At 49.5% G+C, this 20,477-nt stretch overlaps 1 protein-coding gene across 1 annotated transcript in view; it reads left to right on the top strand.

The window, feature by feature from the left end:
- The window catches only part of Oseg2 (intraflagellar transport protein Oseg2), a 127,341-nt gene that overhangs the window by 65,533 nt on the left and 41,331 nt on the right, over positions 1 to 20,477 (top strand). Inside the window, exons 24-25 of the mRNA XM_077678143.1 lie at positions 2,409 to 2,498; positions 3,183 to 3,280. Coding sequence (XP_077534269.1) covers positions 2,409 to 2,498; positions 3,183 to 3,280 — 188 coding nt within the window. The remainder of the gene's footprint in view (positions 1 to 2,408; positions 2,499 to 3,182; positions 3,281 to 20,477) is intronic.

The following is a 20,477-nucleotide window of genomic DNA, read 5'->3' as shown; positions in this document are numbered from 1 at the left end:
GCGATGACGCCCTACCTATTGGCGCAGTTGCGTGAACGAATGCTGAAACTAGAGTTGCCGCATAAATTTAGCACCGAGTAGTTCTGTTTGGAAAGGAAAAAAATGTGCTTGCCGTCACCATCATGTCCAGTGCACCACCTAACAGCTTCCGATGTCCCGTGCCCCCTTAAGGCACATACGTATGTGGGAGACGAGGGAAGAAAGTTTGTAAAGGTCGGTCAGTTGCCAGACATATTGAGGGTGTCATCTGGTGTGTAAGAAGGAAACTTCTCGGCACCAGCTCATGGCATGCCGATACTCGCAACATTGGCCAGGAATAAATACGACTCCGCACAGCTTGCTAATTTCATGCTTGCTGCTTTACCTGCTTTACCACTTTTTCGGTCAGGTGGTGCATTTTTTAATTTTATGCACTCGACCGCCTTATCCCTTAAAAGTCAACTTCTGTTTTTGTAGTAGCGAGATATCTGTCCCAACAAACTGCACATTCCTTATAGCAGACATGTGGCTCCTTGTGCATTCCTTCTGCGGCTCCACCGTGTTCAGTGCGTCTTACTTCGACGATCACGTGCCTCTTGTTCCTCACCGATGCACGACTGAGTCCAGAACTTTACTTTGATAGTGAGGATTTCTCGGAGGCGTGGTTCGTTTTCTTCTACTGCCGTTGAAGCGCTCCGTGAACACCAAGCACCCCAAGGAACCTTTTTTCTTCATAAGCACTGCTAACGAAAAAAGGCCTCCAGCTCTGGAGTATATTGAGCAAGAGTGCAGGAAAAGAGAATTTATTACAAACCACATATCAGGGCGCAACGACTATTGGTGAGAGCGCTGCCCTAAAACAAAAAACAAAAAATAACGAGTTTCCGAATAGTTCGGGCATTCAACACACACACAACAAATCTCTGAGGTGGGGAAGCAAGCTGCTGAAAAATCAATCCGCATAAATTTCACAGGTGTTCAAAGAAAGAGTTCAAAAATTTGCTGAAACTCAATGCGGCATATATGCTCACGATATTGTTCCTGACCACTATAAACCGCGTGTATCATTGCAACATTAAGGCGTCTTCGCCTAGAGCTGCCAACTCGTACCCTACGGGACGTATAAGGGTCGACCTACACGCCACAGCAGTGGGAACATCGCCGGTTGAGGTCGGGCGCGAAGACACGCTTCACCACGATTTAGCCACAATACAAAAGTACCAGCCCACATCAGGAAGTTCCCCAACACGATATTTGAACGTGTACTCATTCGAAGTGCGAGACCAAACAACCTGCTTAACACAGTCCAAAATGTTGCCTCTACATGACACTGAAACAAGGCATGTTCTGATGTTTTAGTGTGACCACAGTGCATGCAGGCACCATGAGGAACTCACAACGCCGAATCACGTCGGGATAACTTCCCAGCCACGTAACCATCCGAAATCCCGAACATCAGCCGGAAGTGCTACCGAAGTCAGCTGATGCCAACGGATGCCGCGTGATCTTGCTATCTGTTGGTTGTCTAACTGGTTTATTGCTAATTTTTCGCACAATTGGCTTGTCCTACTTTCTCTAAAACTTAGGCTTGGCAAGGTAGACTGGACGTTTCTCAGTGTTTTCACAACGTATGCATAAAATGACGGCGACTGCTCGGCAGACGGACCGGCAATGCGTTCGTCATAAAACATTGAGCGGGAAGTTCCCAGAAAGCACTGAAACAGCGCACTCCCTGGGTACTTCATTGAGTCTACAAGGTCGAACACTGTGCGTCAAGGTTGAACACAAGGTCGAATGGCCAGCCCGCTACACATGGTTTGCAAGCAAGGCGACTGAAACCACCCATTGACTTGGGCAGTCTCAACAGCGCACGCGACACCGTCTTGCCCGCCCAAAAGAAATCCCCAAACTTCGTGACGAGTTAGCGTGTGAAATGGCGCGGCGGCTTTGCTACGCGTGCTACATAAAAAAGCGCCGCCAAGATGTAATGCCTAATTATATAGGTTCGCTCTGCGAGAGAAATCCTGAACTTTGCAGCAACTGCGGAGTTACTGCTCCGCTGTTTCGAGGAGGCGCTTCCACGTACTACGCGCCACTTAACCCGAGGAATGGAAAACCACACCAAGTACTTGAACAACCATCACACAGTCTACGAAACCCGCTTTGACTTTGCCTATGCCTGACAACGGGAAGCCGCGGACGGCGGTGTTTGCATCAATACGGCGGAGCAGCGGGCCGAGACAAATGACAAAGAGCAGAGGCGACAAGGGGCAGCCCTGCCTTATCCAAGTTTGTTGGTTTTGTGGCTAGTTCGTTCCAGCACTATCTGCGCTATTGCGCTGTCCAATGGGAGTCTTAGATTTCTCGCTATCTCTTGACTATCGGGGCGTCTGTTGGCTGCCTTAAAATTCGACCGTTCTTTTTTTCAGATGGCCGAGCATTTCTACGTGGAGGCTGGCAAAATAAAGGATGCCATAGAAATGTACAACACGGCCGGCAAATGGGAGAAGGCACTCAAGGTGGGCTTGGGGTTGTGGAGGCCCTTGTCCGCGACTGCAGGTTTATGAAATTATACTTTGAGGACGACCTAGTCCATTTTGGATTAATTCTTACTCATGTTACCGTTCCGAAATGCTCACCCCGATGGCCTTTTCGTCCCCTTACCACCCATTCAACGTAATTTTATGAGACAGACTCCTCGTAATTTGTTCGCACTTGTCCGTCTCACCGACACGCAGCAAAAATGGATGATCGTAAACTGCGGCGGATGCCGTTCTCGTGATCTATGGCGGAGAACGCACCGATCGACAAGCAGAGCATATGCAGAAAAAATTGATTGTAGTGTCATTTTGGGCAGCGAGGTGCAAAGCCTTCAATCTGGCAAGGCTTATGGAAGTTGAATTCACTTCACTAGCGAAAAAAAGAGGAGGATGAAGAAATATGCACACAGGACACTCGTCTAGCGACGTCCTGTGTGCTTCTTTTTTGCCCTTGTATTTTTTCGCAAGTAAAATGTATTCAAGTACTAATAACTACCTAGCGCCACTTTCGGCCTTCATTTCTGCCGCTTTCTGCCTTCAAAGGCAGGTGAGCGATATCAAAAGCGATGTACTGGGGTGTAAGTTTCCTCTTTCTGGCAGTTCTTAACGGGAAGGGCATGGATTTGCTTTGAGCAGTCTAATTTCTTCTTCTCGTTCATGCAGCTCGCCAAGCTTCACCTCCAGCCAGATGATGTGACAAGCATGTACACTGAACAAGCTTCAGAGCTAGAAAAGCAAGGGAAGCTCAAGGATGCGGAAAAGTGAGTGGATTTAAGTTGTGAATTACTCTAGAAGAAACTCGTTTCAAATTTCGACAGCATGTTCTTATGTAATAGGGCTTATTAAAAGCGTATGTAGCATCTAAACATCAGCACCAATTAATCGAATTTGGTTGATGCGCGAGATATATGCTGTAATTCAATCTATTTTGCGTGAATATAGGTAATAGTGTGTCTTAAATAACATGCATATACCATAGAACTGTTGAAGTCATAAATGTTGACTAGCTTCAATTTTGGAATTCTAGTTTAATTCTGAAAGGCGCAATAAAAATTTTAATGAGCAAATTTTGGCAAATCACGTTGAATTGCATTCGCTACTTAATTTTCTTTTCATTCCGCCATTGATGGTGTACGAGTCCTTAATACGCGTTTAATATAATTTAACTCCTATTTCTTATGATTGTTCGCGTCCTGCCTGAATAACTGGATTTTTATCCTCCACCACGATCACTATTTACAAATAATATCAGCTACTTGAGAAAGCCTTACGACATTTTTCTTGGTTTTTGTTATCATTTTAAAATGTGTTTTCGGGTAAATTAAGCCAGCCATATTCTGATGAGAAATGTTACCACATTGGGAACATAAAATCAGCGCGCAAGAGCATGCTTTTGTCGGGTATCCATTGAAAATTCAGGATGTTCGTTTACCAACGTGGTTTGCTAACGGCGGTATATCGGTAGGCAAGTGAAACAGCAAAACCGCTGTGCCTGGCTGAACGAGGTAGTCTTTCTGCCGTGAATATCGGGGTTGCGGTGGCGTCTGTCGTAACCGGATGCCGTCTCCCCACCGCCTGCACAACTCCTGATGAGATGAGGGCGAAGGCTGTCCATCTTTCGTCTCAGTTACTCGCGATCCGTGTTACTACACGGGAAGCTTGTGACAGGACATTAAAAGAACTAACCCCGAAAATGTTTCGAAAATTACGGGGGATGCTAAGAAGGTGAAGGTGATCAGCCTAGTTGGACGACATTCTGTTGATCTGCTGTCTATTTATGGATAATTGGACCGGTACTATTTGATCCGTCAAAGCTCCACGTGAGCCTATGTATGAACAAGCCGATTAATTCGAACGCGAGTAGTCTCCGCCATGGATAGTGCGAACTGCGCGCCTCCGATCCAGCGCCTTGGCGCCTGGTACACGCACAAGAAACGCGCCCGCTCCCTACGCACGAGGCTAAATCGACCACAGAACGCGTACGGACAAACGGAGAGAGATGGTAAAACTGGGTAAAACAGCCATGCAGTGAGGTTTTGGAAGACGTCTCCTTTGCAGAGCGCCTTGACGTGTACGCAAGTGCAGTGGTGTGTAGTGCGATGACAGGTGAGGACACCATTTGTTAGGTCGAAAGCGTTGCACCTGTCGCTGCCAGTGACGACGATAAGGACAACGAAGCACCGTTGTGGCCGTCCTCCCGGAAGCCATCGCCAGGTTAGCTGCTGACCATCTGTACTTCAGTCTTGGAGAGGGCGAAGAGAAGGCTTCAGCAACATTCCTTGGGTAGAGCAAAAAGTACTGGCTCTCTCCTTCAAGGGTAAAAGTTACAGTCTGCAACTACGTACGTATTCAAGCATCCAAGTATTGACGTGCCCTACTGCTTCCCAATCGCAGTGTAGTGTTGTTAGTCCTCACTTTCATTAGTTCGAACTTTAATTATTTCGAAGTGAGACGGCTTCCTGTTGCGGTTCGAATTAACGAGCTTGTCAATTCAAACTTCAATAATTCGAATTAAAAAATTATTGGAACTGTACGATTTGGTCCGGCCATGTCTCCAGAAGCATATGTATTGAAAAGCCCGTTAATCCGAACCCGAGTGGCCTCCGCCACGCATAATTCGAAGTACGCGCTACCGCGCCGGCAGCTTGGAGCCTGGCGCACGGCCACACAGACGGCCCCGCTGCCTACACACGAGGCTGCGTCGCCTCCGGAAAGAATAGAGAAACAGCGAGAGAAGCTAAATCGCGTAAATGCAATCTAAAGCCACCATAGCGGAAGTTTATGTTTACGTTTACGTAGTTTTTACGAAGTTTACGTAGATGTGGACGCGAGTTCAGTGTGTTGGGCGTGCTGACAGGTGGCACAATTTCTGAGGTCAGAAGACTAGCACCTGTCGCTCCCAGTGACCACAAGAAGGTGGCGGAAGAAGCACCAGTGCGGCCATCGCTCGGAAGCAGCGACAGGATGGAATGCCATCCGTCTCTTCTTCAAGTTTAAAGAAAGCGAAGGGAAGTCCTCCTGCTACATTCACTCGATAGAGAAAAAAGTGCCAGCTGTCGAATTCGCGCATAAAAGGCAGGCTTCACTCGCGAACTTCTTCAAGCATTCAATTGCTGACACGCTTTACTGCTAAACAATCGCAATGTGCGGCTTTTGTGCTTCGCTTTCGTTAGTTTGAACTTCCATTATTTCGAACTGAGCTGGCGGCCCCTTCCAGTTAGAATTAACGAGCTTTTACTGTACCACTCGCAGCAGCCGCAGCAGCAGGTTATCAACGGAGAAAATGCCAAGAGCCTGAAAACACGTATCGGCGCGCATACTCTTCCTCGCAGTATACGATTTGTGACCACGAATCGTGAATGCATGACGAATGGAGGTTGGGGACGCTTGCCTGAGCGCTTTTCTAAAACAAACACGGAGACAGGGACGTGCAAATTAAACAAAAAGTATACGTGAACTTTGCTGGTCATGCCTGCGCTTTTCAAAACACAGAAACCTCAGCTAGCAAGCGCTATAACATGCGATGACTTTGTCCATGTGATAGATTTTGTTTCAATTTGGATCTTGTTGAAATGTTAGGCCATGTGCAGCTTTCCCGCTCATGGCAGTCCTTTCAACAGCGACTACTCCGTAGTTCTTCATCGAAATGTAAAGTTATTTTGCGCAGCTAACATTGGGGGAGAGAACTTACTTTGTGCGCAGTTTCAAGTCTCGCACATTGCGCGACTAGGTTACTGAGCCATGTAAACTGTCCCATAGAAATGCATGGGGAGTAAGATTTGACATAGAATTACACACAAAAGATTCAGAATCCTGGAATCTTCTTTTAGTATTTTGATGTTCACGTTGACGCCTTGCTTTATGCCAGATATCACTTTCGTGAAGTGGTTTTGCTAGGTTCCTGAGAGGTCGGAATTTTGAGCGAGAAATCTGGGTATGCTTGCATACAAGCGCAGTCAAAAGATCTATTGATGCGGGGGAACGCGATAGCCGACCCTGCCAAATTACTGCTAGTGCGTATGTGTTGTAAATCCAGTGGGGAAAGCTGATATTATTAGCGCAATGACTTGAAACGAGGCGGCCGCCGTCAACATTTTTGATCAACTGCGCGTGTATTTTAAACTCCAGCTCCCAGATGGCAGTAACTCGCGGGCATTCCTAGAGTCCCTATATATAATTACTGAACTAACACAGCTAGCTTACTTTAACCCTGGACGAAGAAGAAAATAAAAGACGAAACACACGCTAGACTTCAACTTGGTTTATGCCAAAAGGGAACAAGAAAACACGCATATATGTACATAAATCGAGAACAGATAAACAAAAAAAAAACACATCAGTCAGTGAAAATGAAACGCCGCAATCTCTGCACTCGCTGTTATCACGTATGCATCGGCGCATGCATTGCCCCTGCCCTGGCAAAATGCGACCGACAGATATCTTGTCGCCTCAAAGACAATTCGGTTGTTCAGCTCTCCTATGTGGAAAATTTCCTTGTTGTCATGGAGCACGTTCGGCCCGATGACCGGGAAAGATTGTTGCGGATGGGCTCCTCATTTTCGCTGAGTGGGCAGAGGGTCTTAAGTTCACACGCGTGATGCCGGAATCGGGTGTTCTGCAGTTTTTGGACGTGCGCCTGCTCCTTCGTGATCGTCAGCCATGTTGGCAGTATGCTCCTCGTATCCAAAAGGGCATCTTCCTTACCAGTCGGCCCATTGGAAGCTCGTGAAGCGGGGCGTAGCGAAGAGTGCTATGAGGGCAGCGCTCACTAGGTTCTGCCCGCACAAAATGCAGGCAAGCTTGCCGCAGCAACCTGAAAGATTGTAAACGGTAAGCTATCCACCAGAAATGGTGGCTTCTGTGGCGGAGAGCCTTTTGGTGGAAGTGAAGAGCGCCAAAGCGCCAGGTTTGGATGCCCAGAGGGAGAAAATCCCTGTGGTGGTTGTGCCATATCCGTGCACCAGTGTTCCATCGCCTGAAGAAGGTCGGTGGTTACGTGTGGCGTGTAGGTTGTATTCTCGGCTCCTGAGAAGCTTCGAAGATGGTGCGGAAGGTCAATGAACCACGCAATGATCCACGCTGTGTCGCAAAACAAGCAAAAATGTTTGTGGAGTGCGCGACTGGTGGGGTTTACCGAATCCTTCGTGCGTGCAAATGGTGCTACATCGTTCAAACCGACAGGTGCCTCAATGATAGGTTCAGAGACCACCGCGAAGCTCTGAGTGCGAAAATGTTCGCTGGCCACCTTACTGACCATTGCCGTATACGTACGGGTGCACGCCGAAATTCATGCACACGAGCATCTTGTTTAGACGTTGTTCTCAAAGTGATAGGGAAGTCTTCGAGGCTTTTGTGATAAACAAGGAGGGCGAGAACTGCGTCAGTGCACCATTTTTGGCCCTTTCAGCTTCAGCCAAAGAAATAAACTTTTTGGAGAGAGAAGGGGTATCTCATGACTATACGTAATCGGTGACTGGTGTGCACACGTGTCGGTACAAAGCATGTCTTGTAATGGGGTCAGGTATTGTTTGTGCTTCAGTGTAAATAGTCATAAGAGCGAGTGCTAACACTGCAGCGCTTCATTTTCATGGACTAATGTGTTTTTTTTTATCTGTTCTCGATTCGTGTACATATATGGGCGTTTTCTTGACACTTTTGGCATAAACGAAGTAGAAGTCTAGCGTGTGTTTCGTCTTTTCTTTCCTTCCTCGTCCAGTGTTAAAGTTCGCTAGAAGTATCAGTGCATTGGCCATTAACCAACTCCCCCAGCTCTCCGCTTTAATTTTCCTGTATATAGCTCCCCTAAGGGAGCGGAGTTGCGCGTCCACCCGCCACAATTGAGTTCCAGAGTCATGCGGGAAAGCCTTCTGATACGCATGTCGGAGCCGCGCCGGTTGCAGCAGCGGGCGAAGCCGGCCCGTGAGTGTGCTTCCCGCTGCGCCGGCCGCTGCGTGGGATAGCGCAGCCGGTGACCTGCGCACAACTGGAAAAAGAGTTCGGTATGCACTGCGCAGCACTGAAAGCGGGCTTTCCTGTCACGGTGGAATTGGCGACGTGGCGGCTCGTGGAATGCAGATGCACAACTGTGGGGATGCTTATGCAGGACCTCCAGGCATTCATGCAGTTCCTGTATATAGCTCTCACAGAAAGCTCCTCGCGGGAGCTATAACAGGCCCTCTGGCATTCCTAATGTGGCGCGAGAGGTGCGAACTTGCGGCTGAGGCTGGACCTGGTGGTTTTGTGGCGTCCTGGATAGTCGCAGACGGAAGGTGCAATGACGGCAGTGGAGAGCAAAGCTTGTTGCTAAGTTTGTTTTCTTCGCGTAAGGAGGCCTAACCTGCATGCACAGGTCGCACTTGGGGGTAAATGCGTGGTCTAGTTCATGACATTGCCTACACATGGTCGCATCTGGGTTAAAACAGTTGTCCCGTCTGTGTCTCTGGTCGCCGCAAAGCGAGCAGCATTGTGTGGAGGGTCAATATATGCATGGTTGCAACGAGTACATAGGTAGAATGTGCCAATGTAAGAGGAAACTCCGTGCATGAGCGCAGAGGGGGAGCTTTCGAGCATGCCAAATGTAGGCATCATGTATGGGTCCTGCAAAAGCGACAACGTGAGGCAGTTGTCCTGTAGTGGATTGAACCCATGTATTTCAACGGTTACGGGCAATGTCTCGGTGTATGGTGCAGCTCCTACGTTACTTCACCGAGTTTCAACTCTATTATTGCGTGAGAAATACCTGGGTCAGGTTGCAAAATTTTTGGCATCACTCCGGAGAGCCGCGTCTATCTATCAGCAGAGCACGCGTTGGAAAAGCAGAGAATGAGCGAGTGGAGAGAGCGCGTGTAGGCTCCGAGTTTGGCTGAACGCTTCGCAGTGCTTATGGGGAGTGGTTGCGATGATCGCGTTTCGAAGAGCTTGGATCACCAATATCATGTGGATGGCGAACTCGGGATTTGACAGTCTTGGTGGCTACTTGCGGCAGGTTGACCGTCTGTGGATGACCCCATAGCGAAGTCCAGCTCGTGAACGATGTACTTTTTTTTTGCGTTTTCTGAAATCCTGGGCTCTGGCACGGTTCCATAGAACTTTGATAGAGTTCAGCCGCTGAGCGCGTCAAATTCCATTGCAACGTCTGTGAATATTTGCTTCGTGATTGCCGGCTCTCGTTTCTGCGCCTGGCACCCCGGCGCGGCAGCTGCGGTTCTGCATAAATCCTGCTCCTGGTGTTGTCCTGCCTTCAGAAGGCGAGTTTTAGTCAGTATAAAGCCGGCTGGTGTAGTAACAGCAAATCGGTCTTGATGTTATGGAGCTGATCGTACGGCTTTTAAAGGCCACACTAGAAAGCACACTACTTCAGAAAGCACCCTACAGTCTTCGAGGCGAAAGCCTAATACAGGGTGATGGTGCCAGAAAAATGATTTATAGCCACCTAGGGGAAATGGCCAGGAAAAAGGCGCTCTCCAAGATCACCGTGGTTCGTCTTTGTTTTACTATCGAGCGTTTGCGCCATTACGGTTTAGTATTTTGTATTTTTATTTACGCAGATGATTTTGATTGATAGTAGTAGCAGTAGTAGTAGTAGTAGTAGCAGTACTACTAGTAGTAATAGTAGTAGTAGTAAGCTTTATTTCATAAATGGGGGAGAGGAAAGAGGGATAGATCAAGGGTGGGATCCAAATTCCAGGACCCCATAAGTTATTAGGCCAGGCTTGGCCATACTAAGTAACGCTACTGCTGTACAGGGTCCGAGCTGGACAGGGCTTTCTCCCGGACTCTAATGAGGTGTTGTAGCTTTCTTGGTTCCAAGTAATTGGGAAATCCTAAACTGTCTGGAATAAATCGACCTTCTAGTGGCATTGCAGTCGGCACTATATTTTTCTGGAAACATAAACGAGAGTATGAATTAATGTAAGTAGGCGTTTGTAGAGTTTAGTAACAACGCTATAGCGCACGATCATTTTTTATTAATTGTAGGAAGCGAAACCGACGAAGCTATTGACATCGTAACACACCGAGGGCATCATCGTCAACATCAGTGTGCTCGTGCCAACCCCTGCAGCAAGCGCGGGCAGAACTCGTAGCGTTCAGCTTTCCAGTCACGTCAGAGGCTTCGTCGCAAGTTGCATAGCTCTGACGACTTCGACTCTCGGCCTTCCTAGACTCCCCTGTGTAGCTCTCACACCGACTATGTCATCCGACAGCGAAGATGACGTCGCCGAGTTTTCTTTGGGTGGCAGCCAGAACGGGATGCTTTTGCCGGTCGCTCTGCCAAACGAGGCGGGCTCGAGTTCGTCTGCAGGATCACCTGAGAGAGATTCCCCGCCCTCTACCCGACCACGCCGGCTTCGTACGAACCCTACCCACACCATCTTGAGCACCCATGTCTGCCAGGAAGACCTGAGATCTTTCCTCTCGCTCAAACCGAACCCCATGGCGAAGAGGCTGCGTCTACGCCTCACAACGGCGCTGACGGTCTTCATGACCTGCGCCAGAAACATCCAGGACGGTAACGACATCATCATAGAGCGAAGCCTCGACCTGATTCTCTCTTGCGCCGCCTGCATGAGCAAAATGTTCATGATCACCGCGGCCAAAACCGATGTTCTCATTCAGGACGCGCTCTGCAAGTTGCCGCCAGATATGGGCAACGTTGCCTTCAGGTCCCCTTTCGAACTGGTGCTGTTCCGCGCAACTACGGCAAGTCTTCCTGGCTTCTGCCACGATATGGGAAACCCGGCAGAGTGGCCCTGCGTCCGGCTGGGCCTGTGTCGCTGTGTCATGCGCCCACTGTACGCCGCCATCTACTTCAACAACGGGCAGATGCTGAGTACCCTGCTGCACTACGGGGCCGAGGTGAGACCCGGAGACACCTGTTGCTGCGTAGAGCCCCACCACATGCACCCTCTGCTGAGGGTCTATAATATATTGTCAGCCATCTACGGGACACCTGCCGGTGCCTCCTGCAGTTCCGGGAGCAGAGCCCCTTACGTTGTGCGCTGCCACCAGCTGGCCGCCCTCGTGATGCCTTGCCATCACGCGGAGCTGCTGGATACCTGCTGCGCTTTCGTCAAGGCCTTGTCACCGCCTTACGAGTACGAGATGCTGCTGCGCGAGAAAGGGAGCTTGCAGCACCTTTGCAGGCTCAACATCCGTGCTGCACTGGCCAGGCGCCGTGCCATGCCAATGGAAGTAGAACAGCTGCCTCTGCCGAAGCTGCTGCAGCGATACATTTTGTACCAGTACGGTCCTGGATGTGTGTGAGGACCCCACACCGCAGCAACTGTGGGGTATGCTTTTTTATCTTTTCATGCTAATAAAGTGTTCGTTTGATACACCACGCATTCTGCACGTACGATATCTCACCAGACATCTTACTGTTCGTACCACAGCCGAAAACATTCCCCGCGATGTTCAGCCCGCAGAAGCGCCTCAAAGCGGTTACACTGCCCCGTTTTCTTGACCGCTCACCAATTTTTCCACGCACTGGGCGCTTGCTTACACGTATACGTTTTAATTTATCGTTGCGCTAGCATTACGCAAATGATTAAGTGAAAATACGCCGTTGTGAGCAGTGGCTGGCCCCTTATATCTGTGTGCCGACAACTTAAAAAATCATGAGCCATTTTACTCTTGTAAGGGAAAGGACCAGCAAATTTTTTCAGCTCCCGAAATTTTGGTGACGCATATTTTATGTATAATTGGCGCAGTCATAGGAGGGTGTGGCCATTACTACACCAGGGAGGCCAACCCTGCTCTGGTGAGGGAGCGCGTTACCGGCAATGGCCGACGGGATCAGGCCGCACCCCATGCCTCCTCCTGCAATCAATACCCGAACTTTTTTGTTGTTTTTTTTTTCGGTGGGAATTGCACGGCACCGGGAATCAAACCAAGGTCTTCCTGCACGCGAGGCGGATGCTCTACCTCTACGCCACGGCTTCACCCTGTAATATGGCTGAGTGAGATTAGAAGGACAGGTGAAGCCTTTGCAGTGCTGAAAAACGGACACGTCCTATATTGCCGTTGTCTAGTCGACCGAAGAGAACTGGGAGTGGAATTTCTAGTCAATAAAAGATTAGCTGGCAACATAGACGAATACTATAGGCTTAACTAAAGGGTATCCGGTCTTGTAATTAGGCTTATTAAGAGATACAAATTCAAGGTGGTACAGGGTTACGCGCCTACAATCCAGCCATGATGACCAGCTAGTTGAACGCTTCTATGAAGATGTGGAATCGGCAACGGCTAAAGGAAAGACACAGTACAGCGTAGTTATGGGAGACTTAAATGCTAAAGTAGGGAAGAAGGAGGCTTGAGACAAGGCTGTTGGGAACTATGGTCTGGGTTGTAGGAATAACAGAGGGGACTTATTAGTAGAGTTCGCAGAACGGAATAATCTGCGCATAATGAATACCTTCTCCCGTAAACGGGAGCGCCGGAAGTGGACGTAGGGGAGCCAGAATGGGGCTTAAAAATGAAATATAATTCATAATTTACGATGACCCTGGCGTCATGCAGGATGTGGAAGTGCTCGGAAGGGTGAGATGTAGTGACCACATGATGGTAAGGTTTCGAAATAGGCTAGATTGGAGGAGGAACCGTAACAAGCTACTACGAACGAAGGCGATCAATTAGCTAAAAGTAAGACGGAAAGTTGAAAAATTCAGGATCGCGCTGCAGAACCGATATTCAGCTCTAACCGAAAAAGCAGAGTTTACGACACAGGAAGCGAGCGACAATCTTCCACGCATTATCACGGAGTGTGCAATAGAAGTAGGAGGTAAGATCGCTAGACAGGATACTTGTAAACTTTCCCAGGAGGAGGAGGAAAACGTTTATTGCTCCCATTGAATAGAAAGAACAGAGCGCTGGATGGTTGTCGGTCATCCATGGTGGGTGGCGTCTCTACTCCGGGATGCCATGTCTAGCTGCAGCTGCCAGCTCGAATGGCCAGGAGACGAAAAAAATTAATTAGGACACGCAAAGCATGACGGTCTCCACCACAGCTGACAGAATAGAACTAGCGGAGCTTTCGAAGTTGATAAGCGTAAGACAGCTGATATACGGAAGTATAATATGGAGAGGATTGAGCATGCTGTAAGGAATGGATCGAGGCAGACTGAAAGCAGTGAAGAGGCGTCAAGGCATAGGGAGAAGTCATATGAGTGAGTGAAACACTTTATTAAACTCCCTCCCCTTGTAATGAAAGAGCGATTACTAGTAGTAACTCCCTGCGGTACATATGTGGAGCAGGCTGGGAACCTCTTTCCCTCTCACACTCACTTACTCACTAGTAGTAGCTTAATGGTAATATATTAACTGGGATCCTAGATAGGAAAGGTAAGTTATTGAGGGGATAAGTGTGGCTCACAATGGAAGCCTCGCAGGCAGAACTCCATAGCGAGCTAACGGTCTTTTTTGGCGGCGGTTCCCTGCCCTATATGCAATCTTCCTATAGGACTCCAACAACACCGGAGCCGATGGTCTTTGTGGATCGGCTTAAGATTATCGCCCTTACAAACGAGGTAATGCACGTTAGGAGTCACTTCACTGGCACACGTATAGCACTTCATTGTCGGTAGTGATGACAGACAAGTAAATACCGCTGCTAATAAATACCCGCAGATCAGTGCAACTGGAAATTGCAGTTAAATTTATAGTGGCGATCGCGGCACCCGCAGTCTCGAAGGGGATGCGCCTGATTTAGAGTAGATTTATCTTGACCCATGTGTCTGTTTACTTCTATATCTGTAATTTTAAAGCGGGTGCTCATAGGAATGTCTTTGTTATTTATGTCTGTATAAGCGGCCACTTATTTCGAAGCATGGCACATATCAGCGTCTAAGAAAGCGTACATATGGTTCGTAGAACGGTGGGAGAGGGGCGGCGCTCCTTTCCAAACTTTTTGTGTAGCAGGGCGTGAGGATTGCGGTGGCGACTGTCGCTGCGTCTGGTCAAATGATTAGTTTACTTTGCTTAGATTCTGAAATATACATTGGGTTTATTTTACTTTTTACTAACTTATCTCCCCTCTAAAGTTTTAACTCTTCTTTTGTGAGCTACCGTTTCCCTCCTCCCAGTGACACCGGTGCACACTCAGAAGATGGATACTCGCTCTTATGTGTTCCTACAACGCCCCGCCTCCACCCCCACCCCCCCAAACACACACACACGCACGCACGCTCGCACGCACGCCCGCTCGCTCGCACGCACGCACGCTCGCACGCACGCACCTGTTTGAAAACCGTCCGGACATTGGCGGTGTGACAACGGCCTTTTGCACTGTTTGCTAAAAACAAGCGGGTTGTGTTAAAGACGATGTTGAACTAATCTGTGCCGGAAATTTGTAACACTCGCCAAACCAAATAGCTCGTAATCGTGTAGTAGATATACAGCCCGCTATACCCTACGAGTGTTACTGACAGCGTGTTACTAGCCCGTGGAGAGAATGGATACCTGCAAAAGAGAAATAAGCTCACACTAACGCATAAGAGTTTAAGGTAGCGAAGCTGTATGCAACCTTCACGAACATCATGACGGTTTAAATCCACGATTGCAGCCGATTTGCTTCTTCTTCCCTGTTGCAACGACCTTTACTCTGTCATTGTTGCTATAAGTGTGAGCTTCCTTCATTTTTTTTTTTTGAAGGGATAATCACTGTACGCTAAGCGTACGCATAGCGTACGCTTAGGGGCGTACGCTATGACGTGTCTCTCATTCCGAGGAAGTACTGCCGCGATTACGGCGAACACTGGAGATTTTTTTGGCCAATATTGGACAGTTGCCCTAAGTGGGTATGCTTGGCTTGACAAACGTGGGCCGGGGACGCTAAGCGGTCACTGCGAGGCTCGCACACACGAGTGTTATGCATTTTCTTGTTTTTTTTTAAACTGCGGAGCGGTCGCCACGAGGCACGCGCTCAAGTGGACGCGCTCGGCATTTTCTTGGTATTTTTAACTGCGGACAGGAAAAATTACGATTGCCCAAACAGCTTCGCCGTTAAAATGTTGCGCTCCTAAAAATCGCCGCTTGTGGGCTTCACCACAACCCTCTAGAAGAGCAAATCACCCTGATAAAATATCAAATTTGGCGAATGACGAGGTCCACGATGTGATTAGAGCAAACTATATCTGTTCTGTGACAACAGCGCAGATACTATATTGGCGTACTAGTCCCATATGGGAGTAGTGTTCCTAGAAACATGACTCATAGCCGCTTACGGAGATTGGCCAGGAAAAACCCGCCTACGAAGATCATCGTGGTTCGTCTTCGTCGTCTTCCTTTCACGCGGAAATATTTGCATCCGTATACTGATTAGTATTTAGTATTTTCCCGCCACAATGGACTTAGGGTCTCAGTTCAGTTGCTAAACACAAGTTTAGTAACTCAACGCTGGGGCGTAGGATCATCTTTTATTAATTATTGGATGCGAAATCGACGATCCAGTAGACACTGTAACACGTCGAGCGCATCACCATCAGCATCAATGCGCTCGTGGCCACCCCAGCAGCAAGCGCGGAGAGAACACGTATGCAGCGCCGAGCTTTCCAGCCACGTCAAAGGTTTCGCCGCAAGTTGCATATCTGACGACGTCGGCTCTCCGCACCCTGGTCTCAGCAGTGCATCCGACACAGCGACCATGTCATCCGCGAACGAAGGTGATTTCGCCGAGTTTCCTTCGGGCGGCAGGCAGAACAGAATGACCACGCTGGTCGCCCTGAGAAACTAGATGGGCGTCACTTCGGCTGCAGGGTCATCTGAGAGAGACTGGCCGCCCTTTTCGCAACCCCACCGGTTCCGCAAGTGCCCCACCGGCACCATATTCAGGGGCCATGTTTGCCAGGAACATCTGAGGACATTCCTCTCGCTCTACCAGAAGCCGACGGCAGACAAGCTGCCTCGACGCCTCACGAAGGCCCCGACGGCCTTATCTGACGTGCACCGTAAACATGCAGGTGGGGAACATCAGCCTGCAACGCCGCCTCGACCTGGTTCTGTCTTGCGCCGCTTGCGTGAGCAAGCTGTGCAGGATCACCGCGGCCAAGGGCGATGACGTCACTAAGGACGTGCTCTGCAATCCTCTCGTGCCGCCAAATACCTGCAACCCCTCGTTCACGTCCCCTTTAGAAGCGGTACTGTTCCTCGCCACTACGGCAAGTACTCCGCGCTTCTACCGTAATATGGGCAACCCGGCTAAGTGGCCCTGCATCCACCTGGGCCCGGCTCGCTGCCTCATGCGCCCACTGTACGCTGCCATCTACTTCAGCAACTCTCAGATGCTGAGTACCCTGCTGCGCTACCGGTGTGAGGCGAGACGCGGAGATGCGTGCCGCTGCGAAGAGCCGCGCCGCATGCACCCGCTGCTGAGGGTCCATAAAACGTTGGCAGGCATTTACCGGCCCCTACTGGTGCCACCGAAAGTTTCGGGAGCAGCGGCATTACTACGAACGTTGTGCGCTTTCACCGGCTGCTTGCACTCGGGATGCCCTGCCAGGACACGGAGTTACATGTTACCAGCTATGATTTTGCCAAGGCCTTCGCACCCGCTTTCCAGTATACAATACGCTATTGCGGGAAAAAGGAAGCTTGCAGCTCCTTTACAGGCTCACCTCACCCTCCGTGCCGCGATGCCCAGGCAATGAGCCACACCAAAGGAAGTGAAACAACTGCATCTACCGAAGCTGCTGCAGCGATCCATGTACCAGTACTGCCCTGGATCTGTGTGATGTCCCGATACCGCAGCCAGTGTGTGAAATCGTCTTTTGCCTTGCATTGTTATGCTAATAAACCGAATTTGGCTTGATACACCACCCATTGTGCACGTACGATACTTCACTAAATATTTTAAAGTTCGCATCACTGCTGAAAACATTACTCGCGATATTCAGCCGGCAGAACACCTCGAAGCGGTTACGCTGCTACGCGTTTGCTCGACCGCTCGCTCACCGTTCTCCCTGGGGTGCTATTCCAGAAGGACCAAGATTGAGCGGAACACGGGAAACACGAGCTCTAGCGACGCCCACGTAACGTAATGATAATATTTCGAGGCGGAGTTCAAGCGCTTTAAAAAAATTGGGCCCATCTCCCCGCGAGGGGGACACGAGTGAGTAAATGCGTCGCATAGGGGGTGGGTGTATTGCGTTAACGTTTAGTGTTTGGGGCGTTGGTGGTAGTGAATGCGTTGTATCAGCAGCTTCTTGACGTAGTTTGAATGAGTCAAGGATATAAGGCGCGTTCGTAGCCTTTCATTGTGTGTCGGTTTTGTGGCGCAGTGGGAAGAGCACCATGTACCTCGCGTTCCGCCCACAGGTAGTGAATGCGTTGTATCAGCAGCTTCTTGACGTAGTTTGAATGAGTCAAGGATATAAGGCGCGTTCGTAGCCTTTGATTCTGTGTCGGCTTTGTGGCGCAGTGGGAAGAGCACCGTGTACCTTGCGTTCCGCCCGCAGGGTCGTGGGATCGAAGCCAGGCGCCGATAACTATTATTTTTTTTTATATTGTAGGGGGAGGGGTGCGGACCTGCGCCTCGCCGGCTGGCTGCGGACAACGCCGAGGGACGACGGGTGACAGTGCGAGTTAAATAAATGCTCTGCATTTAAAAATGCAATTCATGCTATTTACTGATTATTTCGGTGGCGTAACCGGTCCAGGGCAGCGCGTTCCAAGGAGGGCGACTAGGGCGTGACGCATTTTAGATGCGACGCTCAGAGCATCTCTTGTCGGCGGCCCTGTCCTTCCTGCGTGCGTCCGTTGTTGTCCGCGTGCGTCCGTTGTTATCCCCAGCCACTCTCCCGCTCTCCTCTCCGATAGCGAACACTCTCTCGCGAGGGGCATGGGATTGGATTCGATTGGATTGGATTGGATTGGATTGGCTTGGATTGGATTGGATTAAAGTGGATTGTGTTGGATTGTGTTGCGTCATAGCCGCGGCAGACGCACTGGCGCCGGCGCGTGCCCAGGTGAGAGCGTGTGCGGCCCAGCGCGCTCTCACTCCGCCGGTGGGCGGCGCTGCGCGCGGTGCTGCGCATGTGCAGTACTCTCTCTCTCCGCGGTCTCCTCTCCTTCGGGCACGCTGCGCATATAACTGGTGTGCCGCTCTCCGGCGGCCTTTCGGTCGACGGTTGCTCTCTGCTTGCGCTTGAACCCCCCTCAGCGTCGCATCACACCAGGGTTCCCGCGAGGGGAGGTGGGCGTAATTTTTCACTGCTTTCGCTCGCTCCACTGCTACACTGGTGGCATCTGGGACCAAGCAAATCTAACTGCACTACTTTATCGCACTTTTATTTTATTAATCTGTGTTTCACTACAAAGTTCATTCATTTTTTTTATTTTAGGCGTTCTTATGAGCTTTTTGTTTGAAATTTGCCATCATAAGAAGCAGTTTCCGCCCATTTCTGCCGTCGGTGGCAGGCAATGCAATCACGTGACTAAGCCCTACTGGTAAAAAAAACAAAGCGGGTAGTGGAAACGCGCCACATTGAGAGTAATTTCTGCTCGGTGTTATCGAAACCCTCCGTCCGCTTTCAGATACGAAATTTCCCAGGGGCATTTAAGTCTGCTTGCGTGATTTGAAGGCCAAAGCTTGGTGATACTTAATAACAACTGATACATTGTACTTGCGATACGTTTTAACCACTGATCATTGTACTTGCGATAATTCTTGACTGATATATTGCGCTTGCGTATCTTTCATCGCTTTTATTTCTTTGTCTTTCCACATGGATTTTGGCATTACTTCTTTTCTGCTATGCCGTGTTTGCGTCAGTTTCTGCTCTTTCATTTCGTAGTGAAATACGTCAGCAAGAAGACTGGCACACACCACAGCCTCCCTATAATCGGGGTTCTGCGCGGCTGTTGTGCACCTGTCCTCCTCAGGTGCCATCACGTTCACGCGTCACGCGGCACGTATTATTCTACAACTTTTACTTTTCCAACTCACAGTTTTGTAAATTCTCAAAACCGAGCCCATTCGCTCATCAAACTCCCAATTGCGGGCAAGTCACCCAATTGGGCATTCGCTACGAAGAAAGGAATAGCAACAACCACAGCTTTTTTCATTTGTTTCCTTTATTTCACTTTGCTCTTTGCAGCTCTTGTTCGACAAAGCTCTCTACAGTCGTCGTTTTTTTTTACGGACTCTATACCTTCAACCTCCTTCTGGTGTCACGCTGCTTCTTTAGGTCTCAACCCGTGGTCTCAACTCGTCCCTTCACAAGCTCTGCATGTTCCGCTTCCTGCCAGACGACAAAGACGCTGGACAAAACCCGTTGAAATGCGTAAAGACCGCCTCCGGTAATAGCCACAATAGACGCCGTTGATTACATACTATCCTGCGAGTAAAGTTCTCGCAAGGATGTTGTGACACGCAATGCCTCAAGAGAAACCGTCTGCTGCACTGACGATAAATGAAGCGCAGGGTCATGCAACGCCACATTGGAAAGTTTTGCTAGCAGGCGATAACTGAAGCACGGCCACTCGATGGAAACCTCCTTTCTATCGAGCGGTAGCGACTGAAGCGTACGCTCCGGCTGCAGACGGATAAACGCATGGTAGAACCTGCTGAGGCCATGTCCGGTGAACCACCTAAAGAAAAAATTGAAAAACATGTCTGCAGTTATCCTATTGCGCGCACACCGGCTGACGACTGGGGGCGGTTGCTGGTGCGGTCGCTACCAATGGTTCCGTGGAAGGTGTCCGTCGAGTAAAACTGCAGCGCACACAACACTTGCTCTTCGGCAGTCATGGAGGGAAAGCCACCACAAAGTCGTCGCAAAGGGGGTCGGGAGCCAGATGGCTGCACAGCCAATGCAAAGTAGTTCGAGAGACTGCTTGAAATTCATCCTTCGCTAAAGAAAACACTCTGTCGGGATAGATATATTCCTGCTACGGTGAACGTGAACAATGAACCACGCCGCAGCAGCCGCCAGCACGAGCGTCACGAGTTCAACTCGGCCGTGC

Source organism: Haemaphysalis longicornis, unplaced genomic scaffold (assembly GCF_048455015.1).
Source record: "Haemaphysalis longicornis isolate Haplotype H1 unplaced genomic scaffold, Haemaphysalis longicornis Haplotype H1 scaffold_1, whole genome shotgun sequence".
In the NCBI taxonomy this organism is placed as follows: Eukaryota; Metazoa; Arthropoda; class Arachnida; order Ixodida; family Ixodidae; genus Haemaphysalis; species Haemaphysalis longicornis.
The sequence above is the reverse complement of the archived record's forward strand: the minus strand, read 5'-3'. Positions and strand labels throughout refer to the sequence as shown.